The 21,601-nt window shown below is 39.7% G+C and overlaps 1 protein-coding gene across 2 annotated transcripts in view; it reads left to right on the forward strand.

Annotated features, from left to right (window-relative positions):
- Window positions 1–21,601, forward strand: part of nell2a (neural EGFL like 2a) — a 106,527-nt gene that overhangs the window by 54,536 nt on the left and 30,390 nt on the right. For both annotated transcript variants that reach the window (XM_088080355.1, XM_042496264.2), the window contains exons 13-15: window positions 3,364–3,489; window positions 17,372–17,494; window positions 19,800–19,895. In XM_088080355.1, coding sequence (XP_087936481.1) covers window positions 3,364–3,489; window positions 17,372–17,494; window positions 19,800–19,895 — 345 coding nt within the window. The remainder of the gene's footprint in view (window positions 1–3,363; window positions 3,490–17,371; window positions 17,495–19,799; window positions 19,896–21,601) is intronic.

The raw sequence follows: 21,601 nt of genomic DNA on the forward strand, positions 1-21,601 counted from the left end.
ATCAGCCAGAATAATTAAAAACACCTGTGTTTGTGTGCAGAGCCTTTTAGATTAACTTCTCTAGTGGCATAATTCTTACTCTACACTATCTGTTTACAGCATATACAATTTCATAGTATGCTCAAGCGCACAGATGAATCGAATGACCAGAAATGATCTGGACAAAAGCAGCGGAGTGGCTGTGTTGGAGTGCTTTACTTTGAATAGATTGAAAATCGAGTGGTGCAACCTTAAGTGCTTTAGTGCCTCACATGGACCCTCTGCTTTTCGACCTCTGTCTGCCTCTGATGAAGACAAATAGCCCTTTCCCACTGGCTGCATGGAAGCTTTTAGGAAACTTCTGCAGCGAGAACCAACCAGGACACACTGCACAAGGTGGTTTCTAGGATGAGAGAAACACCAGAACTGGGCCACAGTGTAAAGCTGGGGAAGTCACCATAACAGAGCTGTATTTCCTCCAAATTAAACTCGTCCAAAAAGAAGGACAGCATCAGTTGTCGCAGCAAGTGCAAGTGCTGGATGGTGCCAGCTAAGAACAAACGCGGACATAAACATTTGAAATATTATTATTCGCAGTGAACCTGATATACTGACGGTCAGTGTCAGTTCAGAGCGCAGCTGGGCAGAACCTGTCGCATCCGCATGATTCGCCACTGGTCGACATCAAGTTAAACGTACGACGTAATATCGGTTGCATGAACATCCCTAAAGGGAAGGTATAGTTTGAGGGGTGATTGATGGATTGAATGAACCTCGAATTGTCATGCAGAAGTTTGTTGTTTGCTTTCTGTCTGTATGTGATGTTTTTTTTCTACACCTAAACATGTGCCCTTCTGCCTAAACCTAACCGTCCGTGCCAGCTTGTGCTTTTGTGGACGTCCTGGCATTGGTTGCCATGTGCTTTTGTTGTCTATACATAATCAACGTGAAGTGTCATCCCACCATGTGCATCTGTTGACATCACGGTAGCGCCATGTGCATTTGGTTAAATCAGGGTAGCACCATCCCGTGACGTCAACAGCAGAAGCAGAAGGATACCTAGAGCGTATATGTAGAAGTCCACTACAAATCGGCAATATGTGACGTTTTTTTGTTGTTTTTTTTAAGGAAGGACCACCAATTTTAAAAGTTCTTAACATGGAGGTGGCTGAACTGTTGGCTAGCAGCTAACAGTGCCAACTCCATAAACAGCACCAAACAGCGGCTACAGTAACAGAGCTAACGGTGTTAACCAGGGGGAAACTAGAGAGTGAGTGCCACACTTTTGCATCACTGCCGTCTTAATATCAGAGTAGTTGTAGTAACAAAGTAGCAGCAGTGAGTTAACCAGTTGAATACACAGACGAACACAGCTGGTGTGATCCAGTCCCTAAACCCTAACCCTATCCACTCAACAATTCACAAAAGATTTTTTGAGGGAGTCTGGTACTGGGTCGCAGAATCTGACATGAAGATTTTGATCTCTCCCCAAACCAAAACACTAAAGATTTTTTGGTGCCTTAACCAATCCAAACCATAGCATTGTTATCATGTCATAAGGTCTTAAAAAAGATTTTTTTTTAATAAAAAAAAAATTATCAACAGTGACATGTACCAAGTTGGGTGGCATAGACAAATGTCCTGCTGATAGAGGACTTGTTGTGAAAATCAGTCACACAGAACCGGATCCTTTTTTTTCCTAAGAAATCACCAGTGACTACATGTTAATGCCGTCTTATCTCTAATTGGAAATTAATGAAAGCCAAAGTCAATTATGGCCCGCTCCAACATCTTTAATGAATTCAGGAAGCTCTTAAACATCAACACCAACTTTGTAGAACCAGAAGAGACAACAAGCTCGGCCAGCTAATTTATTTGTGTAATCAGAGGGCAAGCTGGCGAACAAACTTGCATCAACAAATATGATAAATAAGCTTAATGTTTATGACCACAAAACAGAATATTGTAAACAAATTATGGCTCTTGTACATACAATTGCCTGTTGCATCCTTTCAAACATTTCTGTACTGCCTGGTAAAGTAAAAATGATCATTATAACAGTGGCTGTCTCCCAAATGTATTCAGGCCTACGCCTAAAGTCAGTCCAAACTTTTCTTTCACAGAAATTCTGAACTCCCACTCCTCTCTCCGTGCAAGTAGGAAGCATTATCAAGTATATCATGGCATGCGCTTTTCACAGATTTTTGATAGTTTAGAAGACAATCTGTTAACCACCTGTGAATTTATATATATATATATATATATATATATATATATGTATATGTATATGTATATATATATATATATATATATATATATATATATATATGTATGTATAGTCTATTGGTTAGTCAAGCAAGTTCACTTTGCATTTACAGTTTTTTAGACATGCAAAAAATATGAAGGGTTTCCCATACATTCATGTATTTATGGTGGCCCACCACGATTAAAACATCTATCGCTCTATAATGACTTTTTATTTTTGGAGATGGACCATTCATTAGGAGCGCAGAGCATACTTTGGGCTCAGACAGAGCAGCAGAACACCAGGCGCAGTGAAAGTGAAATTCAGCTGTTCATTGTGCCTGGTCTAAAAGTTTGCTGCAGCTGCCCCTCTCATCCACTGACCTGATCGGCACTGACTAGATTAACAGATCAATTATCCACTCTGCAACTGAAACTTCTCAAAAGCTGCTGAAGGAAAAAGTAACTCATGATGAGTTTGCCTAAGTTGCGGTCAGGGACGCACAGAAAGGTATGAATTTAGAGAGGAGAAACATAATAAATAAAGGGACACACACAAACTCAAGCACACGATTTGAAAAAAAAAAAAAAACGGTACAGTTGTTGATTATGTCTTGCCTCCCCCCAAGCCGCCCTTCTGTCATAACCTATATGATGCGAGAAGCAGTTAACCCCCACATATTTTCGAATGATCCAATCTGGCACCGATTTAAAAAGTTTGGACACCCCTGCCTTAACATATTGCATTTATATTGCGGTCATTTAAAACGTGTTTCTAGAGGGAAAGCTAATGAAGCTATTGAACGTCGTCCAGCTAAAAAATAAGGAGCAAAATGGATGGCTTGAACCTGAGATCTGAGGTGTTAACACAGAATAGTAAGTAAAGGTAGTGATTGATCTGCAACACAAGAGGGTGCCTGTAATCAAGCTGCAACTATGATACTATTTTTAGGTGAATGTCTATTAATATCTCTGACATAATTAACCATATACTTACCGTTTAAAGTTAAAGATTTGAAAACATCACCTGAAAATGAATTGCATTTACAGATCCTAGTGCACCTGATAAACGTGAAAGCAATCCACATCTAACCCAGCTTTGTTCTCCTCCCTCGCTCCTTCTCTCTGCCTTCTCTTCAGATATTGATGAGTGCGCTGAAGGGAAGCACTACTGCAGGGAGAACACCATGTGCGTTAACACCCCCGGCTCCTTCATGTGCATCTGCCATACGGGCTACATCAGGATCGATGACTATTCCTGCACAGGTGAGTTCCTCTGCTGACCTTTTGACAGGCTGGAGTCACACGGAGATGGCACTTTGTTTTTTATTCTCACTTTGTGAGCTTCCACAGCAACCATTTTGTGTAGCAGACTTGAAGTAGGTGCAAATAAGGAGAATTTTTTGTTGGTTAATAGGTTTGGAGATTAGGAGAGAAATACAGGAGAGATTCAGTTTAGAGGATATGCCTTGACTGCAGATTTCTACTACATAAGCTCTTACAGCATGTTATGTACCTACAGTCGGTTATTGGCAGTTAGGAATGATTTTTATTAACATCTTTAGTCATACTCTGGAAGATGATATTTGATTTCAGTTTGATAAATTCTGCAGCCAGGAAACACACAGACAGAGACAGAGAGGAAGAGGCAGCCAGACATTCAGATATAAACAAAGTGAGTTATCAGTGTCAGATTGCAGCATGAGACACTATAAGGAAGTTGTGTGATGGGAGCACATACTACAAAAGAGAGACAAAGTTATCCGACAACACCTGTAAAACACACTGTTAACATGTGATACGTTCACTCTCCCTTTTTTTCTGTTCGTCATGATCCCGACGGCGCCTGCCGACACACACTCGTGTGTCAATCTTGTCACCTTGCAATTAAGCATAGTCTGTTGATTTGATATGCATAGGGATGAATGTCTCAGTTTGATTTGCTCCTATTGGTTTTGCTTTGATTACTAGCACCACATTAAAATCAAACACACACAAATCAATATCAGCTTTATAATTCAGCTGAAGCCGGCAGTAGAGAAAAGACTGAACAGTGAGAGAAAGTGTCGGATCAATTTTGGGTTTGCTTTGTGGTGATTACAAAGTGCGCGTATCTCCCTGCTTTGTTAAAACTTCATAATTTCCCAAATATATTCAACAAAACGCATTAATATGAATCTCTAAACTATAATATTGTGAGATAAGCCACTTGTTTGTCATTTGACATAGTTGCAACTCTGAGCTTTTCAAAAAGTGATTCCCATACTTGGTATGAAGACTTTATGCTTTGAAAACTTCACTTTAAAAAAAAAAAACAGATTAACTTCAGGCCTCTTTGGAAATGTGAAAATGTCTGTGGTGGACTTTCTGCCTTGTTTGTGTGTGCGCATGAGTGTACAGTCGTCGTCTGGCGTGTGAATGTACTGTGTGCCTGTGATAAGGAAGAAGAAAGTCACTGAGAACCTGAGAAACAGAGAGACTGTGAGTGGAGGCGGCAGACCCATTTGTTCCTGATCAAAGTTGAAGCCAAAGTCAATTTCAAAAGCAAACCAAATCAATCTAAAAAGATTGCGTGGATGATTCACAGTCTTTGTTGTCTGCCTGTGTTAGGGGTGATTGTGGAAGTCGCTCCGCTTGTTTATAATAGCCTCTTCCACTTTGTCAGTGGGTTATATAAGGCACATTTATATACATATAAGAGAGAGGACCCATGTTACATCATCCTGATACATCAGGTCTTGCACAAAAATACCATCAAATTCAGGTGTAATTATAAGTGTAAAAACTGTATGTTTTAGGGCTACAGAGGTTTGTGTATTCCTGCTGAACTGAACACAGGTCACGGTCTGGTGCAGGCAGCTGCATGCAGAATCAACGTTATGTGGAGGCAAAACTTTTGAGCATTTCTAAAATTTTTGTTGTATGCTGTTTCGGGATGGGACAAAATATTCATAATGAGATGTCATAATGAGATCTTTCTTTTGCGGGACGTTGATACATTGGTTCCTAATATTGATATTTTCCTAAAACATACAGGCGCTCCAAACATCCCGCACATTAAGCCGGTTAGCATTTTGACTTACCAGACTCACTACGTCATAGTTTATCAAATGAATGAGGGTAAAGGTGAACGGAAGAGGAAGACGGGAGAATAAGAAGAAAAAACAAAAACAGCCGCGTAAAACAAAAACTGTAGTTGCATCCCAAGTGTTTGCCTGGGCCACACTGCCTGCATGAACAGTGTATATGTGTTGTGGAACCTGGTGCCTTTTTTTTTTATGCTGATGTTAAAAGATTTGAACAGCCACACTGTCTGCATGAGCAGAGCCGCTCACAGTCTCGCAAATTAAATTACCATGTGACGAGCATGATTTTCAGCAAAAATTAGACAGTGAACATGGAGTTTTAATGGTCATACTGAGTTTATACCTTCTTTCACTACCGTTTCAATGTTTATACCCATCACAAACATGAAGAAATACATATACTTCTGTTTTATTCAACCTTTCCTGTCTCCATTTAAAAGCCCTTTGACAACGTTTCTGTCGACAGAATCCTATCAGTTGATAACACAAGGCTTTTCCTTGTGAAATATTTGCAGGACCATGTTGTTGACAATACTGTGGTTTGCAGAGCTCCATAAATGAGTGGAGTATGCGCCTTTAATTGTGGAAATGCAGTAGTTGTCATGGACGAGTTGCAGTCAGTCTGTGTAAGAGGCACTATGCTAAGACTATGCACATTGCTGTATGTTGTTTCATCTCAGTTGACAAGTTCTGTGAAACTGACACCTCAATGTAGTGAATAAATACATAATTGCTGTTTTTTTTTCTTCTGTAGTCACAAATATTGACGCATCATAGATGAATTGTCTTGCAATATATCAGTTATCACAGAATTGCAGAATTGCAATATCGTGATAGAATCGTGAAAGTATAGTGATAGTAACGTATCGTGAGTTATCCTAATGCTGAGACACATTGTGGTGAGTGCACATGAAGTGCTGGAGCTGGAGAACCCACACAGGCTTCTGGTCAGCTAAATGAAAGAGGTGATTAAAGATAGCTGAGGTGGAAATTGAAATTAATTGAAACGCTCCTTCTAAACACAAGCTTTGTTTTTTCTTTGTTTTTTATTATTCTATGAATTTTTGGTGTTTTCAGTTTTAAAGCATAAGTGATGCCTTCGCTTTGATAGCCTGTTGTGACCTGTTGCCTTTTTCAGTGTTCTTACTGAGTATTGCAGAAGTGTTTGAGATGTTCCGTATTATTGTAATGAAAATAGTTTACCAGTAAATAGTGACCAGGTAGCCAGTGGATAAAATGTTACCTCCGTTCCCAACAAGAGGATTTTGTCTGTCTTTGACTCTTGCACTTCTGTCTGTTCAGAATAAATGAACAGAAATGTACTGTTGTGTATTTCGGAGTTTGTGCCTGCTGTACCGAACTCACACCAAATCCTGATTGCTAAATGGGGAGTCTGAAGCAAACTGTGACTTTTGTTTACTGTTACAGCCATGCCATGCTTGCATTTGGTGTATAAAGTGTAAAAGCAACATTTGTTTGCTGTAATACAAACACTGTAATAGAAACACTACATCAGTATATATAACAAAGCTATTTCTAAACAGGAACGCACATCCCACTTCCTAAACAGGCAAAACAAGGGAAGGTTGAATTAGCTAAATACACTACATGCTTTTGCTTTGGTGTGAAAAACCAGACAGTCACAACAACCTTAAACATAAATAGCTGTTGTGGATAAATGAGATCACAACATTTTTGGTTTTGGCCAAAAAGTCAGTAAGTTCCAAAGGGGGCTAGGGTACCTCACAAACAGGTGATAGCTTGTATTGTTTTTTAAATAATTATTATGTTTGATATTTTATGCCTTACTGGACAGCAGTGGTGGAGAAATGACATGAAACAAGGGAAAGACAGTTGCAACAAAGTTCACTGGGATTTGAACTATGAATATTCTTATTGAAACTTCATTCATTCATTGGTAATAACCACTTATCCTCTTAAGGGTCGCCGGGTTGGTGGAGCCTATCCCAGCTGTCACTGAGCGATAGACGGGGCACATCCTGGACAGGTCGACTATCGCAGGGCTGACACATAGAGACAGACAGTTCATGCTCACATTCACACCTACAGGCAATTTTCAAAGTCATCAGTTAACTTTGACTTTGGACTGTGGGAGGAAGCCAGAAAACGTGGAGAAAACCCACACTGGAGGAGATTATGCAAACTCCACACAGAAGGGCAGAGCCTCATCCCAACCTGGGTTCTTGTTTTGAGGGGACACTGCTAACTTCTTCACCACTGTGCCACCTGATGGTTCAAACATATAAACCCTTATTCTCCAATAACATATAACATCATCTCAGCCAAAAATCATATAGTACTCTGCTGTTTTTCAGGCTGTGAACCCAGCAAAAGGTAATTTTAAGCTTGAAGGATTCAAATGCTACAAAGTTCTTGCACACCAGGGAGTCTTGGGCAGGTGCTTTAGAACCACAGAACAGAGAAATCCTGCACTCAGACGGGTATTTAATTTGCTTAATCAGATAAAAAAAATATAGTGTTGTAATTAATTTTTTAGTCGTACTCCTCAGACCTTCATTGGTTGAAATATATAAAGACTATATTAATTTTTACCTGATGAACGTCTGAAGAGTGTTCAACAGTGAGCAGAATTTCTCGGTTTTTAACTGTCAGAGGTTTTGGCATTGTCACTGTTGTTAATAGGAAAGTATAGAGGCAGAAAGGGAAACTCAGAAGGACGTTGTAAGGACTATTGTAAAGTCACCTGTAGTGCAGTGTCTATTTAAAGTTATGGCTTTGTTATAATGCCAAATGCGAGACCACACGTAGAGTAAAACACATTAAAAAAAATCAGTCAGTAATCCTCCCATAATGTAATGTCTATGTCCTTCATGGAGAATAATGCAATGTCATTCTGCAGTGATGAGTGGCAGATCCGCCTCATTCCTTACCAGTTGTTTGCAGCTTGTGAAACACGATGCTAAGTAGCTCCCTGTGTGCATCATCTCCGAAGAGGAGGCACCGTGATGCATTTCCTCAGTGTCTGTAATTAAAAAAGCAATTTGCACCAATGCAAACTAATTCAGCAGCAGCAGAGTGAAGGGGCTGGCTGCCGCCTGCGCTGCACGCTGGAGGATTTAGGCCCGCTGCCTCCCTGCCGTGCCATTGGAGTTTGAATTAAAGCCATAAGACTCAGCTACACAACGAACACCCGGCAGAGACTCCCATTTCCTGCTCCATCTGGGACCCCTGTCGAGTTTCTCTCTGCCCCTGTCAATGGAAATCAAGAAATAATAGAGCATAGTTGAGGAATTTTGTCTTTTTATGAGCAAGATTCTGGAAAGCACAAACAAGTTGAGATTGTGGAAGAGATATTTTAAGGTTGTAACAAATGCACATTCATCTCTTCTCTCGCGCTCGTGTGGTTTATTTAGAGAAAGAAACCTCCTTGCTTACTCTGTCTTTTTCTATATTGTCTTTTCAGTGTACCTTATGTGATTTCACTCACCGTGTTTTCTCTAATCTTCTGAGCTGCGGGCAAGTTTTATTGTTTTACTCATTTGTCTCTCTTCCACTGCGTGCTCATTCCTCAGATTCACAATGAAGATTAATGCGCTCAAACCCAGTGGATTAAACTGTGTCACTATATTTTATGTAGTTTCCTATTAAAATGTCTTCAAGTCACTGTAGTGGAATACACAGCTATGCGTCTCCTTATAAAAGTCAATTTGCATGATTAAACCGAGGCTTATGCAGCGGCTTGACGTAATGACTTTTTCCCTGCTTTGGTCAAATTACCGCCGGAGCCTCCCTATGGAGTTATTTGACTATCATCTCCCACACATCCGCCATCAGAGTGAGTTTAATACTCACCACAATCACCACTACAGGCACATCTCACCTTTTAGCCAATATTAGAAAGATGAATTACAGCCTAATTGAGTGTCAACAATAACATGGGTTCATAAATCGAAAAATGAATAAAGTATGAAAAACACACCAGGATGCTTGTCCTTATGTGTTGCTATGTAGTTTAGTGTCACCTCTCTTGTCCTGGTGGCAGTAATTGACAATATAAAAGGGAAGAGGCTTAGATCGCAGCTGCAGGAATCTGCTGCTTATTAATAGCGATTGAACATCTGCTTTAGTTTGAGAAGAGTCCAGAGGGAGTGCTGGCTCTTCTAAGTTGCCCACAGAAGAAATATTACAGCTGTGGAAGGAAACATTAAACCGCCCCCTTCAGTACCTATTGACACTGTACATTCGCATGATATACGAGTGTCTTTATCATCCTCAATGGCTTTCGCCAATTAACGAGTCGCCAACTCAGCAGAAACAATGTCCCAGTATTGATAGCCATATTTCCAAATGCATTACTGTGTCGTATGAGAACCAGTCTGCCTAGTAAAGAGGATTAAGTTGACTGTAGTTCATTTCATGGCTCAGTGTTTATGTGCAGAATAGTGGATTAAAGGACTGATCTGCAGATTTAAGCCTGGACGAAACAGCATGAAGCCCTGGTTTTATTTCTCCTCAGCTTGTCAGGGGGTCAGAAAGCTCAGACAGAAGTCCATATTTTACATCGAGCCCACCTGCAGCGAGTGAGGTCGCAGGTTCAGATGCCAGCTGGTGGTAGACTGGAACATGTGGACTTTGTGTACTTGTTTAAATGAATGTCCTGACGTGGCTCAGGCTCTGTATCCATTGGAGCCTTTAGCAAAAGAAACATCCCCAACTTTCTTTTGCCCCGTTCTTTGACTAGCACTTTATCCTTGATCTTGAAGGTCAAGATACCTCCTCTTTCTTCCCCTCTACACTTCGTCTTTTCCCCAAAGTGCCCGAGGTGCTCTTCGCTCTGTGAGATTAGCAGCTAATCCATGAAAGGTAGCGGATTGGTTGTGCTTTCCCTTTGAATGTTATTAAAGGAGGCTGTCCTGAGGTGTGCGTATGTGCTAGTGTACATGTGCATGCGTGCATTTGTGCCCAAGGTGTGTATGCAGGGTGTGTGTCCTTGTTCTAATCCTGTGATAGCCAGACCTGGGCCCCTAAGGCAGAAGAGACGGAGGGAGGGCTGGGCCAGGAAGGGGATGAAAGGATGGACAGGGGCCAAAGGTGGAGCAGGGGGTTTGACAACAACAGAGATCAGAAAAGAAAACTTTCAGCTCGACGACTCAAAGGATATGGCATGGGAGGGGGACTTGGATAAACAGAGTTTTTGCCTCTTTTTTCCGTGACATCGAAGTATTCTGCTTGAATAACAGTATTGCATAGACAGATGGAATCACAAGACTTTAATAGCTGCTGATTAGGGAATCAGTGCAAAGTATTTGGCTTTTTAAAGGTGGTCTATTGAGTTTCTTTGTAAACAAACAGAACCTATGTTGTTTTTTAGTGTTTCGGCATCCATCCACATGCTGGTAGCTCTGGTCTTTCTATAGGTATAAACAATATCTGCTCCTGACTGCTTAAAAATACTTGTGTAATTAATGAATGCACATAAATATTGCTTGTCATTAATAGAAATTACAAATTTAATTCGTACTGTGCTCTGTTCTGTTCTGGTAACAATTCGCAGATGCCTTTGAAACATAACAAAAGATTTGAAATTATAACACATTTAGTTATGGCAATTAGCAGATTTAAGCTTCAGATTAGGTGTCATAAAGATGTAAATGGGTTTTTTATTCAACTTTGCTGTTGACTGCTCCAGTGGAAGCATGTTGCTATCTCCATCAAGAATAATTTCTGACAGAGGAATATGCTCCTCTGCAGCAGATAGCTGTGACTGGGGAGAGCCTCCTCCTGCAGCTGGTGTTATTTTTCTTGTGTGTACTTGTGAGTTTGCTTCAAGTTTCATATCAAACCACTTTTGTTAAAATTCTTGGATGGTTCTTACAACAGAGGACATGGAGTCAGTGGCATGCATTACCTCCTTCCAGGCTTTTGATTTGCCTGTCACACCTCCATCAAGAGAAGAAAATAAAAGTTTTTCGTCTTTCTATATTTGCAGCATGTTCGCAGGTCGACAGGATGCATCCAGCCATAGTAATTATCACCTCCTCTTTTGGTAGTCATTGTTCATGCACAGGGATGTATGCTAATTGCTGACTAGTGGGAGCGTGCCGTCAATTCAGGACTGATTGGCATATACATGTGCCTACGATCTGAGTTCCCTGCAGTGTTGCATGAATCTCGTACCAAGGTTTTTTATGTGCAATTATAATCACAGATTTAGTAACATTTCATGAATAAGACTGATTGTATGTATCTTTGAGGAATACTTAACATGTTAAATATTTTTTTCTAATATACAAAATATCTGCAAAGCAAATTGCAAAAAGGATATATATATATATATATATATATATATATATATTGTAATTGGCTGTAAAAATCATTTTTTCTTGCTCGACTTTGTTGGAACCATAGACTGTTTATAAACAAGGGACGTAGCCACCATGTCACCCATTAATTTGTGGACTTGTTGTGAAGCCTTGAGCTTGGCATTTTTGCCATCTCCATCTTTGATTTTTAGAGCCAGAAGAAACCATATCTGGATGAGAGGGGTTATGGTAGCTGCTAACGTGGTCCATTCGCAGCCATGCTTAATTGTGATAAAACTAATGCCATTACTAATTTTACCTAGTAACCCCCGCCTCACCGACTGCCAAAAAACAAGCAAACAAACAGGCTTAAACCATTAAAACAAAATTTCTTTTTGTTGTTGTTTTTTTTTAATTATTCTTTATTTAAATTTGTACCAGACTGTAAACATGTTTATTAATGCTGAAAGGTTGGGCATTTTAACATGGGGGTCTATGAGGATTGACTCACTTGTGGAGCCAGCCTCACGTGGCCATTTAAGGAACTGCAGTTTTTGGCACCTCTGTGTTGCCTTCACTTCTTTGCCCCGGAAGTTGCTGCCTGTTCGAAAAATTTCCAAATTTCCTAATTTGCGTTACCAACTGTTGATCAAATAATGTGAAAACAGCAGCTGACCCTTGTATCATTTGTCCAAATAATCTGACTTTCATACATTGCAATGTGTCACTCCTCTGTAGTTCTGTTTTTTTCTGTCCTCTTTTTGCACTTTTGCAGTTTTGCCCTGATGTACATATTGTGAGGTCTTTGTCCTTTCAGGACTGTAATAGTGAAGTTGAAGTCGAGGTTACAGTGTTATTTAGGAAAGCAGGCCGGCCAGGTCAGACCTCGCTGAGGCTGGTGTTGTTTTGGCAGAAGGTGGAGGGAGTCGGGCAGGAGGAGAAACGGCCAGCTTGAGAGAGAGGGCGATCCCTGGTGACAGGCTGTACATAATTGATTGTTTATCTGTCTGCAGCCTGAGCAGCAGCAGGCAGGTAGGAAATACCTACACACAAACATACACACAAAAACACACACACACATTTAGGGGATTTAGTTGGTGATTAAATTTAGACTGCAGTAGTGTAATGTGCCTAAGTTCCCTAATAACCAAAATTACAAGTAACCAATAGTAAACTCAGGGGTCATGGTGAGTACACACACGCACACAGAGCACCTGGTGGCTCTGCTGCCCTGTCTTCTCAGACTGATGGCTGGCTGTTCCCTCTGGCAGATGTGACCTTGTGAAAAAAAACTCCACCTTATTCTCTTTCCTCTCCCCCGTGCTCCTATTACTGTTTTTATATGCCTATGAGCAGACTTTAATTCTGCCCAACAGCAGGTGAGTGTGTGTGTATGTGTGAGATGCAGCAACAAGAGCAGAGCAGTGAGCCCTCCTAAGTGCCCTTCAATCCATCTCACACACGCGCACACATACATCACACCCTCGATGGAGGGGCTCATCACAATGTCACTTTCAATTTGGATGAGCCCACGGTGTGTTCAGGAGATATAATGGATTGGATGATGGCAGGGAAATGGATGATTCGGCTCAGGTCTCCTGCAACAAGCGTTCACATTTCTGATCCTCTCACTCTTCAGGTGCCATCTTTTAGTCCTCTTACCTCACTGTCTTTCACAATTGTGCGCATTAAAAAAAGTCTCAAGTTGGGGGGAAATGCTATAGGTACTATGCACAAAATTATTGTATCTCTGCAGTTGAGGAAGGCTCCTGAGGTATGTTTAATGTCTCAACGAAATGTGCACGAGGAAGCAGCTGAGAGAAATGAATGTATTCCCGTCTCCTGCCAGGAGCTGCTTGGCCTAAAACTTCACTAAAATAACGAGAAGCAGTCCAAACTGTTGCCCTCAGATTAGCAGTGAAGTCTTTGTGTTTGTGTTTTGCAAGAGTCTTAACCTTTTCTAAGAGATTTAGTCGACTGCGTGTCCTTTCAGCAGCCTTTGAAAGTTCTCCCTGCACTGTAAACACACGATAATTTGAAATGAAAAAAGTTGTCGGGCTAAATTACTAAATGTTTTCCAAGTTGTAGCTGGAGAGAGAGAGAGAGCTCTCTTGCTAAAAGACTTTTCATGATTTGGTTTTTTTTTTGTTTTGCATCCTTTTGGGTCCTGACGGGATGCAGCTGTTTAACAAGGAAGAGAAGATTTCAGAAGGTTAAAACAAGTCCATAAAGTTTTGTGCACTACTGCTGAAGTGGTGCTCGGTAAGCAAGTACTTATCAGAAAGCAATATTTATGTGAATCTCCAAAACACAATAGTCTTTTGTGTGTCTCAGAGGGATAAAGATCTGCCTTTGTGTTCAGGGGCAGACGAAGGGCGTGCATTAAAGTGCCTGTTCATACAGCAGGAGCGAGGGCTTAAGTGATGTGCAATTCTTTAACTTTAGCTTAAGCATCAGATGAGATTTTCACTTGCTTTTGCAGTTAGAGTATCTTGGTAACAGCAGGGATTAAATATAAAAAAAACATAGGAGATGTTCTCACCATGTAAACAAACATGAGGGCTCCAGAGAATAAGGCCAGACGTGTTCAATAAGTCAGCACATTGAGGTGGACTCAGTTTAAGGAGGGTAAACATTAGTGCAAAAGGTTTGTTGGTAAGTTCGACACACAGCACTGGAGTCGTTCCAGCTGATTGTAACAGAAAATTGAGGAGTTATTTAGAAAGAGTTAGAGTAGTGTCTGGTGTAATACAGGCTGTAAAACACTGACATCATTCACCTTTATGGAAGCTAAACATGTTATTTCAAATCAGTAAAACGTTCAGATCCAGCAGCCTCTGCAGAAATCAAATCGCATTTATCCCAACTCACGGCTTCCTGATAATAAAATTTGAGGCAGAAACACAGGGGTCTGATCTGATCATAAAAAAAGAAAATTTCTCCTCTGCAGCGTCAAATTGGCTACAGCATTCAATTTTTTTTAAGAGGCCTCTTAATAAATTCAATTCTTTTCTGTAAAAGATACGACAATTAAGCGTGAGAGTCCTTATCAGCAATTATATTTCTGTCTTATAAAGGTGCGGGCTCTATTATGACAAGAAGACCACTTTAAAAATTAAGTTTTATCCACCATTAGTAACCTGTAGCCCCAGTGCTCTACTTTTCATTATCTTGGATGCATTATCCACCCTGCAGAATATAATAGTAACAAAATTAAGACACTAAACAATCTCAGTTCAGTTTGTGTGTTAGAGACACACATTACTCTGTGGAGAAACATATCATGTATTGCACACCACTTTTGATTACTTTATAATCCCTCATTCTTTATTATAACCCCTTAATGTGCCTGTAGAGGCTTACAGTAGATAGTATCTGTATTTATGTTGCCATTAACGCATTTAAATCGTTTTTTCAAATGTTTAACATCACAATAATTCTATTTTAATGATTTTTTTTTCTTTTCAGTAACCAATGTTTCTTTGTCACTTAACGTTGATTATACTGTTCATTATCATACTTTTCCTCACCTTACAGCAGTTTGAACTTGTTTTCTGCTTTTCTCCCCCCTGACTTTATAGTATATTTTCGTTCATTTCAGTATTTATATTCGGATTGTTGAAGTCGCATACATTGACAGATGTCCTATATTTATTGTATTTGTACAATAAATTTGACATCTGTATGATGTGCGAGCAATTATGCCAAAAAGTGCCATAATGTACAATAATTTGGCCATTTTGCAGTGTTGGGAAGTCATTGTTTTACAAAACACGAGTAAGTCTCAAGTCTTTGCATCCAAGTCCAAGATGAAGTCCCAGTTCAAGACAAGCAAGTCTGGAGTCAAATCCCAAGTCAAGTCCTGAATCCCAAAAAATTCTTAATACATTCTTCACCAAATGCAATGCCATTTTGAAAACAAATAATTGCCTACTAGTAAATTTACAAATATCATAAATGTTTTTCAAAATCTTGTAAAGAGTTCTTGGATTGGTGATTTTTGACCTATATGTTTTGCTTACTGCAATTCATTGTTTTTTTGACTAATGCATACTTTTTGTACGCAATGGAAACTATCTTTTGTATCATTTTTTCAGCTGGCGCTCAGTAATGTAACAGCAGGTCTTCATGGTTCTGTCCTGCAGCTTGATTGGATGCTATTGAATTGGTTCAAACCAAGTCGATCTAGGGAATTAAGTATCAACTTGCTGTGAAATGAATAGTGTTGACGTAAGTTGATTCAGGTAATGAAAGGAAATTCACTTATTTGTGGCACACTTTTTAATAACGTTTAGGTCTTTGGGTTTGGGGTGAAGCTTTCAAGAATTTTTAAGTTACAAGGCTCAAGTCCAAGCAAAGTCCCAAGTCAATGATGTTTAAGTCCAAGTCGAGTTGCAAGTCTTTTTTGATTTTGTCAAGGCGAGTCTAAAGTCATCCAATTTTGGGCTCAACTCTGACTCAAGTCCAAGTCATGTGATTCAGTTCACACCTTTGCTCATGCTTGGTGTAAGCTATATATACATGCACGTTTGTTGTTTTTGAGCTTGAACTTTTTCACTAAGGTATGCTCTGTTCAGTTCAAATTATTTTAAATGCACCACTAAGTCCAGTTATTTATTTTTATTATAGCTTATCTGAGGCCATTGCTTTTTTCACACAGAATATGAACAGGCCATTACAGACCTAGGACTAATGGACCCTTTGAATCATAGGAATGTCAGCTTGCTATAAAAAATTAAATTAAATGTGTTTCACATTTGTGCCCATTTGTTCTTGTGGTTATGACTCGTGTACGATCATTTTCCTGCAAATACGTTCATGATTACAATTTTAAGCCTTTGGCACTTTAGTTTAATATTTCCCATCTAGCAATGCTGTTTGTATAGTAAATTTCTGGTAGTCTCCAGGCCTTTTTTACAAGTTATTTTGCCACGTCAGTCTCCTCTCCAGAGAGAGGGGAAGAGAGTTGTTTGCCAGTTGGATTCACTATGTTGTCATGGGCTGTAGCCATTAGTCAAGCTTGTCACTGGGATATTCATAACAAACCATATCACAAACTCCACAGCAGCAGCAGTGATGAGAGCTTGGGAGTCATGGTCCTGAGGGGACATTTTCTTAATGCTTATGTGAAACTCACAGAAAATATTTCTCTTGGTGCTTAACGGCCAATTGTGCCATTTTACAGCACTCCAACTAAAGGCCAGTGACTCATAAATGCAAAATACAACATCTCATTAATGTGTACATATGTGTGCAAATGGAGGAGCTTATCTTCAGCGGCTATAAAACTCGGATTCATCATTGAGACGGCTCCATATCTCATATTGTGCCAAAAAAACAACAAATTACAGCAAAACATCTGAAACAATTTTTTATGACAGATCACGATGGGAGATAGAGAAATGGCTCGTCCTGCAGTCGGCTGTTTATCACTGATGTCTTATTACCAGACTCACAGCTGTCTAACTATCAAGTCATTTAATCCAAGACTGAGTCACAAATCGCTTTTTCTTAATGGAAAGTAAAACAAATTACCAGCTGGGTGCTATCATTTCTCATTTTTACAAGGAAAATAAACATTCATTTTTCTTTAATCAAATGTCATTTTCTTGAAAGTAGTTCTGTGCAGATGTGAATGTAATGAGATTTTGAACTATGGATGTAACAACAGTGGAAACAAGCTTCACTGCTACATTTTCCCAATGTACATGAGACTAAAGAGCTCCTTTGCAGTGACATCTGTGTTGTTGTTTTTTTTTTTTAATCTTCTTTCTTTAGAGCATGACGAATGCCTCAGCGGGCTCCACAACTGCGATGAGAACGCCTTGTGCTTTAACATGGTCGGAGGCCACAGCTGCTCCTGTAAGCCCGGCTACACTGGCAACGGGACAGTCTGCAAAGGTAAGCACCACCATGTCAGTTATGTTGTTTATCGTGTCAAGCACATACAAGTACCCAGCCCAAGTGGACCCACAAGATACCTAAAATAGTTCCATTTGTTAGACATGAGCTATCTTTTTAAATAACATTGCAAACAATAAACTTTGTATTCTGTCCTGGACTCTATAAATAAAATCCGCAACAGGAAAGGTTGCCTTCCAAAATAACAGCTTTGAGCATTTTGAATCAGAAATCCTGCAAAACTTATCATAAATAAGGTACATTTTGCCAAAAAGTAGTTCTTAAATTATCACATAAACAGCAATAAAACTTGAAATTGACTGTTTCTATAGCTAATAGTAAAAAATTGGGAAAATGTATTTGCTGGTATTTTGAGTTTCTAGTTTGGCCCATGTCCCATCCACTGTGATACTGCAGCCAGCCACCAGGGGGTGATTGGGATGATCTGGCTTCAAGCTTGGGGAGCTGCCATTTCACCCATTTTTACATACAGTCTATGGTTGAGCATCATGAATATAAATCTAGTACTTACTCTAGTATTCTGTTTTTTAAAAAAACAGACATTTTAATATGTCAAGTTCCAAAGTCAATCATCTTGTACTTGCATTGTAGCTGATGTTTAGAGGTTCCCTACTCAATATCAGTGCCATTTAAAAAGCATTGTGCTATACTGAAAACCATTTTGCGACCAAGGTTTACTGAATGCCTCTCTGTGTGTGTTGTTTTATTTGTAATTTATGCTCTTACTAGAAAATTAATTTGACCTTAGCTGGTAAATCAATCCCCTCATTAGAAATGTATTGATATGGAAAGTGCACTTATTTTACACGTGAAGATTAGTTTAATTTCAGCAAAAGCCAAGTATGGGAATGTGACATGATGTCAAGGACCTACTATGCTATTGAGAACTGTTTTTAATAGACATATTGCTGTCTCTCATGTTCGCAATGCCTAATGTTGCATGTAATATGACACTTATATTAAAGAGAGCAGTAAAAACGGCTTTCATCTGACCTGTTCTGGCATATATTTCAGCACAATGAACAGAGAGCAGAGATCTTTTTATCCTTAGTTATCTGTCGAAACTTCACAGAAAATAAATGCATTGAATTAAATGCAGTTTTCTAAAAGGTAACCAAGGTATGTTCAAAACATAGTGAAACAAAAGGCAAATCATGGCAAATTTGGCACGAAACAGGCAGATTTATTGTTGTTTCAACATTCTAAAGCCCCGCCATGCAGGCTTACTTCAGTCCTCATTAAAATGTTAGAAGTCATTTGTTAGCGGAAAAAGACATATAGTTATGGACATCACAATGCTTTCATACTGTAACACACTGTCACACACTGTCAAAAACGGTGGATGTTGATATTGATGTTCATGAGTTTAGCTATGTAATACCACATTAGGTTTCCACAAACACACACACACACACACACACACACACACACACGCAAACGCTCAAAAATGTGCCATATTATTTATGTATGTGTATTTATTTACCTTTCGTTGTGCACAAATGAACCATTTTAAGGCATTTGGAATGAAATCAGTTTTTTATTTTTATTTATTTATCTATTTATTTAAAGCCTGGTTCCACAGTATGTCAGCTGCCATACACTTGTTTAGCCTATGACTACACATCCTGTGAAACAGTTTTATATTGTTCTCTGGCTCATAATTTTATATAGACAATTGTGTTATCAGGTTGCTTCTTTTTCCCCATCAGCAAGCCTTAAAATTTTTTAGTTTTCTAGCGATAAAGACAAAGACTTGACCCAAACTAGTCACCAAAAGTCAGAATATCTTATCCTGTTTTGCTTCAATTTTGCTCATTCTTTTTTTTTTTTTTTTATAAATCTGTTTGTATGAATCCCCCAGCTCTATGGAAGTCTATGTTAAATTGTTGCAGTGTCCCTTTAACCAAATGTGAGCGTGTTACTCCCTTTATTGGTGGGAACTGCTTTTGTTTTCAATGTTTATTCTTTATTCTGGGGGAGTAGGCTGCAATTTATGTATACATTTCATTTATTTCCATTGCATTCTGTCAACTTCAATGACTTCTCTGTGTTTTGGGGACACATTAACTAACAGTCCACACATGGATAATGAACATTTTTGAATTAACCTTGGTGGGATGCATTAATCACGTGAAATAATATCGTTAGAGCCCCATAATGAATCACATCACCAAATTAGCTCATATTCTGTATGCAAATACATATGCTGCTGCTGGTCTAATTACATAGTTAATGCTCGTTAATCTTTGTGAGTAATGGCTCCTCTCCTCTGGTCTTCCTCTAGCTATGTGTGACGGATTGTGCCAGAACGGGGGAACCTGCGTCTCACCTAACAACTGTGTTTGCCAGCAAGGATTTACTGGAAAGAGATGCGAGACAGGTAAGAGTTCATTTCAGTTCCACTCCTACGTTCATCTCATCAAAAATAGCTCAAGAAAGACTTGACTGAATGCTCGCGAAGGGACGACAAACAGGAAGAAGAGGTGACGTAGAGTGAGGGGGTGATTTATTTTCTTAAGATCTAACAGGAAAATGAAAGGGGAGGGGAGATTAATGCAGAAAGGTACTTAAGATCAAAGTTGTTGCTTGAGTTATCTTGGCATATCTGGGCTTTGGTTTAAAAAGGAAGTGATAATTCTTAACTTTGTGGAGCTGTCTTTGCTCTGACCTCAGCAAAACAGCTGATCTGTAAATGCTGAGATGTTTCCAGTGCTCACACTCTGCTATATATTCACTCTGTATGTGTGTGTTTGTGTGTGTCCATCGGTGACTGTGTGGGTCTGCGCTCCATGGTGAATAATGAGCTTGTACCTCTTCCAATGGCCCGATGAAGGATTTGAACTGCAGTTGCAGCAGTATGGGAATTACCCCATATCACAGCCCGTATTAATCAGGGTGGCATTCCTCCTCATCGGCTCCACGCCACATCCAAATTACGACTGCACAAACTCCTGATGCACAATATCCGATAGGGCGCGATAGCTTAACCAAGTATTAAGTCAGCGTGTGTTTATAGCAAAGACCATATCACCGCTTGCTCTCATGCATGGAAATATGTCAAACACGACGCTGCGATAAGACTCTAGGCTTTGGATCCTATTGAGTGTGTTTTCCCCTGCGGTGCTGGTGATTTAAGGTAACTAAGAGCGACTGTAATCCGGAGGTAGCTGCACTGTATGTCTAATCTATAGCTGCAACACCTTTCTCGTAACCCGTTTCAAACCCTTCTCGGAGTGTCCTTGAGAAGACAAGCGGCCGAGCTAATAGAAAGTCAAGTCATGACAGTTTTCTCAGTCAGCGTGTGTGCTTTTTTTGTGTTTGAGTGAAGCAAACTGAGCCTCTCTGCTTGCTCATTGGTTCGGGTATTGATTGCACATAAAGGACTTTTTTTTTTCTTTTTTTTACGAGGCATCCTTTTTACTGCCCGTCTTAAAGTAAATGAATTTCCTCATGGTGCAGCCAGGAGATGATGCGGAAGGGGCAGTGTGTGTGCGGTTGTGTGTGTGAAGATACCGAGAATGTGTTAACGCACCTAACCATAATGACTTATCCTCCCCATTTTGCAGCAGAGAGGGTTCTAAGGACCTCGTCCCTCAGTAATGGCACGGTCCAGGCAATCACACATTTCATTACCTTCTGTAGTGTTTTAGATCCCCGCCTCTCGCTCTTTGTCTCCCTCTCTCACTTTTCACTCTCTTTTGTGAGCATCCTGCGTCTCAAAAACACAGTCACTGAATAGTCCTTCAAAGGCTAAACCTCACAAAATGTACGCCAGCTGTGTCCAAGGTGATGCTACTCATCACTCGGTATCACAAAAGCTCTTACAAATGAGTAAGTTTTGTAGGAAATATGTCTTTGTTGTAGAGTAAGCTTTTTTCACAATACTATTTTCATCAGATCAATCATCAAGGTTAGGTTTGAGAAAGGTTTTTCTTCGTAAATGCTGGATATCTCTGTCCACAACAAAGGGAATGAATTCCCTGAAAAGTTAAAGCACACTGCTTTGTTAAAGCATAGGATTTAAAAGGCATTTATTAAAGTCTCTACTTCAAAAACCAGAACAAGAACAACATGACTGCACACCAG

This window comes from Plectropomus leopardus, chromosome 7, assembly GCF_026936395.1.
Source record: "Plectropomus leopardus strain MGB_pleo_1.0 chromosome 7, ASM2693639v1, whole genome shotgun sequence".
NCBI classification, from domain to species: domain Eukaryota; kingdom Metazoa; phylum Chordata; class Actinopteri; order Perciformes; family Serranidae; genus Plectropomus; species Plectropomus leopardus.